Here is a 6,737-nt window from a genome sequence, read left to right on the forward strand (position 1 = left end):
TTTCTGCAATGTTTAGTTAAAATAACTTTGATTGCCTTTATTATGAACAGTGAAGTGAAATATGATTCTGTTCTTTAATTCCATCAGTCAGTTCACTGTTGCACTATTTGTCAGACTGAAAGTAGCTCACAGACATGTGCACATCAGACCACAAATGAGCTCTTTGACATTTCTGTTGTCCTTCAGCTGACGATATCTCTTAAACTGCTGCATCTTTTTTATTCTTTCCACTTAAACTATTAAACTGGTCCTGATCTACAGCATCTTAAATATAACCACAGCGAAACATATGGAGCTGCGATCGTAACTGTGTCCGAGACGATTACAAGTGCTCGCTGGTTTACAAAGTTGTTCAAAACCCATATTTTTCTAAAGAACAACAACATTACTAATATTTAAAAATAAAAAAAATACAAACAAACAATGTAAAAAAACAAATAACCAGTGACGTGAAAGCACTGGATAAGGTTGCAAAGAGACACAAACATTTGGGCTCTGGAAAAGGATCTATATGCATCTGTATCGACCCATAACATAAGTCAAGTATTTTTTGATTGCTGAAGGAGAGTCAATATATTGCTGGAAATTTAAAACTCCCTCCAGAGAAAATTTGTTAAAATCACACGTAATAAAATAGCATCCGGTGAATACAACTGATACTGATGCAGCACCTGACTGATGATGTCCACCTCCTTCTGAACATCAGACTACAGGTGTCCCAGCTGACCGTCCAGAGTCTCGTCACTATCCCGAAACTGATTCACTCTAGCGCTCCTGTTCCTGAACTTTTTTCCCCTGTCTGTAGTGCTTCCCACAATGGGGATGGCTTTATGAAGTGTTTGTGCTGCATACACCACGACAGAGACTCCTGAGACAGCGGCACCTACTGTGTTTCCAGAGATGGCAGCTGATACTGCAGAAGAACCTCCAGAGGTGTCAGTTGTACCCGTCTGTGAACTCACTGTCTGTCCTGTCACGGCTATGAAGGCCATGTGTGAACTTTCTACCTGCCTTATCATGGACACAAAGTCACGATTGTCAGCTGGACTGCCCTTGAACCCCATTCCCCATATTCCTATGCTTTAGGTTAATCACCACCAGGTGTTCCCCATTACCTCTCCTCTTTATATACTGTGTTTGGATTCTCACACATTGTGAAGTCTTGTTTAGCCCCGTCTGACTCCAAGCGGTTTCCCTGTGTCTGTTCTTCTGTGTATTACCGTGGATTGTGTATACCGCCCGTGATTCTCTGTCTTGATATTGTTTCTGTTTCTGGAGGATCCCATCACATACTTGGACACTGTTGCTGATTACTGCCTGTCTGACCATTCGAATAAAATACTGCAAATGGATCCGAACGTCTCTGACTCCATGTTACAATCATTATTGTCATTTGTTGTCCTTTTCAGAGCTCTCTCAGGCTGAAAAAAAAATGCAAATGTGACCCTGGAACACAAAACCAGTCCAAATTGAGATCTGTGCATCATCTGAAAGCTGAATAAATCATCTTTCCATTGGTGTATGGTTTGTTATGATATGATAATATTAGGTTGAGATACAACTATTTGAAAATCTGGAATCTGAGGGAGCAAAAAAATCTAAATATTGAGAAAATCATCTTTAAAGTTGTTCAAATGATTCTTAGCCAATGCATATTACTAATCAAAAAATCAGTTTTGATATATTTACAGTCGGAAATTTACAAAATATCTTCATTGAACATGATCTTTACTTAATATCCTAATGATTTTTTATTACATAAAAATGATCATTAACTTGGAAATAACTGACCATAGTTCGCTGAAAAGATGAAAAGAACAATACTCTAAAAACTAAAGGTGCCTCAGAAATCCTTTTGATGCTGGAGGAACTTAATCATTTATTTTTAAGTGCCTCGAAGCTCTTTTTCTCATCATATTGTTCCTGGAGGAAACATTATAGTCTTTGCAGTTGATGTAAGAACTCTTGGATGTTTGAAGCACTTTGTTTCCAGTTCTGAGCTTCTGGAGTCACTCTTTCATTCCACGAGAACTCAAAGTGCTCCAGAGGTTCCTGGAGGAACTCAAATTATTAAAAAGGGTTATTGTAAAAAAAAAAAATTTTTCTCCAGATTGCGCTTTTATCTGCCTTTTTAGTGATAAGTCTGAGTTTGTGCACGTGTGTATACATATATATAGTGTACACACACACATTACATACACTGTGTGTTATTGTAATAGACTGTGCATTTTAATTACTCCACAACCGTTAATCAATTCACTAATATGACAAAAAATAGTCTTGAGCTTTGCTGACATCTAATGGACAAAGTTAGATACTGCATCTAAACAAATCCTGAAAGGTCATTTTTTCAAGATATCAGTTTAACATGTTTTATAAAATATTTTCTAGTATAAAAAAAACCTCTATAACATTTCTGTTTCACTTTAACTTTTAAAGTATTTGTTAACTATGACGTTATTTTATTGCACCAACTTTGCATAGATGGCAATTTCACATTGTCAGGTAGAAAAATAGGCAGAAATATTTATGAAAAGTTGAACAAAATATCATTTATTGAACAAGAATTATATATACATAAAAAAAAAAGATTTAGATTTAGATTTTTTTTTTAAATCATTTAGATTTTAAAAACAAAAGTAAATTATATATATATATATATATATATATATATATATATATATATATATATATATATTATATATATATATATATATATATATATATATAAAATAGAAGAACAATGTTTGCAGATTTTTAATAATAAAATTCATTATTTTAATCTTGCATTTGATAATTGAGTAAATTCATTTATTATAACTGACAGGTGTGATGATCAGTGGACTTGAGTTTTTACCTCCATCATTAGGGCATGGGCTAAATAATGGATAGAGTTTTTCAGTGAAAGACTGAGCAGTGAAAGAGTAGATATGAGAGCTGGACTCCACATCATAAAAGGAGACCAGACCCTCCTCATAATCCACAAACACACCGACCCGCTGCGGCTTCACTCTCAGAGACAGAGAGACACGAGGATCCTCACAGGCTTTATATTCATCTCCATTCCTCAGCCACACAGTCCAGTATCCATCACTGGGTCTTGCTGTGATCTGTCCCTTCCTGTTAATGGATTCTCTGACCACTCCTAAATCCCAGTAAGTCTTTCCCTTCACCTGCACCTCAAAATAAAATCTCCCTAAGGAGAATCCCTCCTTTCCCAAGACACAGGGACATGGATCAAATCTCTCTGGTTTGTCTGGGAGTTTCTGTGTAATGTCTCCATATCTCACTTGTTTTCCATCATCAGACAGAATGAGATATGGTTGAGCTGTATCAGGATCCAGAGTCACATCCACTGAGAAAACAGAGAATACAGATATTCTGTGATGCTGATGTTTTTAGTTAACCCAGTGTTTAATCAGATTGTAGTGCAGTAATGAAGCAGTGAGTGTATGAATGTAAACTAGTGTAGTGCAGACAGCACACTGTACCTGCATACTGCTGCATCCACTTCAGCTCTGTAGAGACTAATGACAAGAAAACAATCAGATCTGAAGCTTATATTTAAAGAACAGAGTACACTATCATGTTTCTATCTGATCAGTGTGTATTGATGTACCAGTTAGTGTGAGTTTCTCATCTATAGTGTCCTTCAGTTGAGTCAGAGCTCTCCTCAGAGTCTCCAGACTCTCATGAGTCTTCATACTGATCTCAGGCCAGTTCCTGGTGTTTCTAGAGCTGCACAGGGATGAGTGAATCTACAGCAGGAGAGAGGAGAAATCCTTCAGCATGTCATATCCTGCATTATGATTGATCAGAGAGATCATGTTGACTGACCTGTAGGAGGTGGAGGTGATCTTCAGTGTGTGAGAGCTGCTCCAGCTCAGTGTTTCTCATCTTTAGCTCAGTGATCTCCTGCTCCAGCTCTTCAATCAGCTCTTGCTCCTGTTTCTCTGCTGCTTTCTGCTGCTCCTCCATCATCTCCAGCAGTTCAGTCTGATGTCTCTCAATGGAGCGGATGAGATCAGTGAAGAGCTCCACACGGACTGCTTTTCTCCTTCTCTGTTGTTTCTCTGCTCAACCAGGACAGGCAACACATTATTAGCAGTGTTTGCTAACAGAAGAATCTGTGTAACTATTGCTCATACATTTTTGTTCACATACATAGGCTACATGTGTTTTCAGAATCCCTCAAATGAAGTATTAAACTTCACTCTGCACCCTGGACGAGAGCAGAACAAGCCCTGGACATTTTACTTCTTGTTTTATTGGCTGTTGCTGTATATTTGAGTCTGATAGTCATCTGTCATTCGTTTGATTGTTTGTTTATTTTGTTATTGTTATATCTTCTCAATGTTTCTAAACATTGAAGTTTGTTGAAATGGTAAATATTTACATTTATTTATTCTATTATTTTAAACTCACTTTTCTGACTTCTGCTGAGTGTTTGATGTCTTGAATCTTCTTGATTCTGTTCTGGATCATCAGCTGCACGTCTTTCTGTGTCTTCATCAGTTCAGTCTATAGAGAGAACAACACAGACACATTTATCATAACACAGATTAAACTCACAATATGAAATAAAATCTGATTCCTCATGATATCAGTCCTTTAAAAGAATAATAACGTCTACCTTCTTCACTTGACTCTCCTCTTCTATAGGAACAGTGTTGTGGTTCTTGTTGTCTGTCTCGGTGCAGAATGAACACACACATGTCTGATCATCTCTACAGAACAGATCCAGAGGTCTCTCGTGTTTCTGACATATATAGTCCTCCAGATTACTCACAGGATCCATCAGTTTGTGTTTCTTCAAACGTGTCACTCTCAAATGAGGCTCCAGGTGAGTTTCACAGTAAGAGCTCTGACACACCAGACACGACTTCAGCGCTTTCAGCTTTCTTTCCTCACAGAAGTCACACAGAACTTCAGTTGTTTTCTCAGGACTTTTCTTCTTACAGTGATCTACGAGCTCTCAGAGTGTGGGTATTAATCTTGAGATCAGGTCTTTGCTTGAATGTTTCTTTACAGTATGGACAGCTGCAGGTCTGGCTGTTGTCCCAGCACTTATTCAGACAGATCTTGCAGAAGTTGTGTCCACATGGAGTCGAGACTGGATCAGTGAACACATCCAGACATACAGAGCACTGAATCTCCTCAGACAGTGAACTCATGGAGGATGACATTGCTGGAAAGAGACATTATTTAGGATTAGTGTGAACTCTTTCAATACTGTTTATGAAGAATCCCATGATGCACCTCATGAAGCTTGGTTGAATGTAAAGAGTGTTTAGAGACAAAGAGTGCTGAAGAAACTCAGATATAAAGAGATCATGTTCAGTCAGCTGGTTATTATTGTAAAATGAACCCAGACAAGCTGATCAGAACCTAAATGTGAAGCTCATTACATAACCACTACCTAAATAAATAAATAAATAAATGTAGATTCAATTATTTGATCTGCTTTACATTCCTGAACCTGCACATTTTAAAAATTATATAAGAAAAGTCAAAGTCAAAGTGTTTTTCTGGGTTATTGACTTACATGGAGGATCCAGGTCAATACTCCGTCTCCTGGTTTTTCTTGCTGTTAGTGAAGATTCTGCCATTGTTCTTTCCCTCTTAAAGCCTTTTAATGAAAAATGATAGTTTAACTGGTTAAAATGTGAGAACTGATAGTGATGGAAACACAATCATTTGTTTTAAACAAAGTGAGAGACTCGTAAACTTACTGAGCAATCTGAACTATGACCTGCTGTTTAAAGAAAGTACAAAGATCAAGCTTTATATTTTCCAACAAACATATATATCTCCTCATCAAAAATTAGATTATTCTTTCCACAAAATATATTATATGATCATAAGTTATTGTGTAATGTAAAAGTGATTTTCAGCTGCAGTGAAGCAGGTTTGTGTTCAGTTTGTCTGCAGGTCATTTACTTCCTGTTTTACCTGTTTGTCTTTATGTCGCGTGACAAAATGACAGAAACACCAAACTTTGTTTGATCTAATGACATACTGTTAATATAATTCTGATATCATTTCAGTGCAGTAAAAAACTTAAGTATCTGAGTATTTGACACACTTAAACCTGCTTCTGTTCAACTCATTCCAGTCTGACATAAACCCTACTAAACCAGACCACTGTCATTAGAAACCTGTTCAGGACAATCTCTCTTATATTTCTATCACTTACCTGTGAGTATCAGATGTGTTCACAAGTGTCTCTGAACGACTCAATATTCTGTTGTTTAAAGAGTTCGATGGTTTCTGGCGTCCATGTTGTTGATCAAGTAAGTTTCACTTTCTCCGAGTCTCTCACTGAACTACAGTGATGTCAGAGCTGCTCAGGGTGTATTCTATGGAAAGCCAAATGGGTCAGAATTCGCATGCTTTTCACCACCGTATCAATATTTAAACGGCGTTTAAATAAGCACTGTTAGGCGATAAGTTATGCCAGAAGAGGTGAAATTTCTGTTTTTTTTTTACTTTGTGTCTGGATAACATACGTGTGGATAAACGTCTGGAAAACATAGGCATGGATAAGCGTACGTATGAATAAGTACATTAATAATAATTTGGATTGTCCTATTCTTCCCCAAGGAAGGCTTTAAGGTTGTAATGATCATGATAACAGTACCTAAAGTACACATTTGTCTCCCTTGCATGGGCCCGGCCCTTGTCCAACATCTTATGATCACACTTAACACCGGAGTACCACAGGGCTGTGTGCTGTG

The 6,737-nt window shown here is 37.3% G+C and overlaps 1 protein-coding gene and 1 long non-coding RNA gene across 2 annotated transcripts; both read right to left on the reverse strand.

The window, feature by feature from the left end:
- Positions 1 to 2,756: 2,756 nt before the first annotated feature.
- LOC113100874 (E3 ubiquitin-protein ligase TRIM39-like) lies at positions 2,757 to 4,252 on the reverse strand. The gene is made up of 5 exons (XM_026265401.1): positions 4,222 to 4,252; positions 3,838 to 4,076; positions 3,620 to 3,758; positions 3,492 to 3,527; positions 2,757 to 3,355 (listed from the first exon to the last, which is right to left on the reverse strand). Exons 1-5 carry the CDS (start codon positions 4,250 to 4,252, stop codon positions 2,808 to 2,810), a joined length of 993 nt encoding a protein of 330 aa, XP_026121186.1. The 3' UTR covers positions 2,757 to 2,807.
- A 743-nt stretch (positions 4,253 to 4,995) lies between these two features.
- LOC113100875 (uncharacterized) lies at positions 4,996 to 6,330 on the reverse strand. The gene is made up of 4 exons (XR_003289810.1): positions 6,197 to 6,330; positions 5,733 to 5,755; positions 5,546 to 5,629; positions 4,996 to 5,188 (listed from the first exon to the last, which is right to left on the reverse strand). It is a non-coding gene; the product is annotated as an uncharacterized LOC113100875 (long non-coding RNA).
- Positions 6,331 to 6,737: the final 407 nt, after the last annotated feature.

The sequence above is a fragment of the Carassius auratus genome, unplaced genomic scaffold, assembly GCF_003368295.1.
Source record: "Carassius auratus strain Wakin unplaced genomic scaffold, ASM336829v1 scaf_tig00217395, whole genome shotgun sequence".
NCBI classification, from domain to species: domain Eukaryota; kingdom Metazoa; phylum Chordata; class Actinopteri; order Cypriniformes; family Cyprinidae; genus Carassius; species Carassius auratus.

Coding starts and splice junctions, on each gene's coding strand:
- LOC113100874 (XM_026265401.1), bottom strand. CDS start 4,252: ATGTCCAGGGCTTGTTCTGCTCTCGTCCAGG. Junction 3,528..3,619: donor TGAGAAACTCACACTAACTG/GTACATCAATAC, acceptor TCTTGTCATTAG/TCTCTACAGAGCTGAAGTGG. Junction 3,356..3,491: donor GTGGATGCAGCAGTATGCAG/GTACAGTGTGCT, acceptor CTGTTTTCTCAG/TGGATGTGACTCTGGATCCT.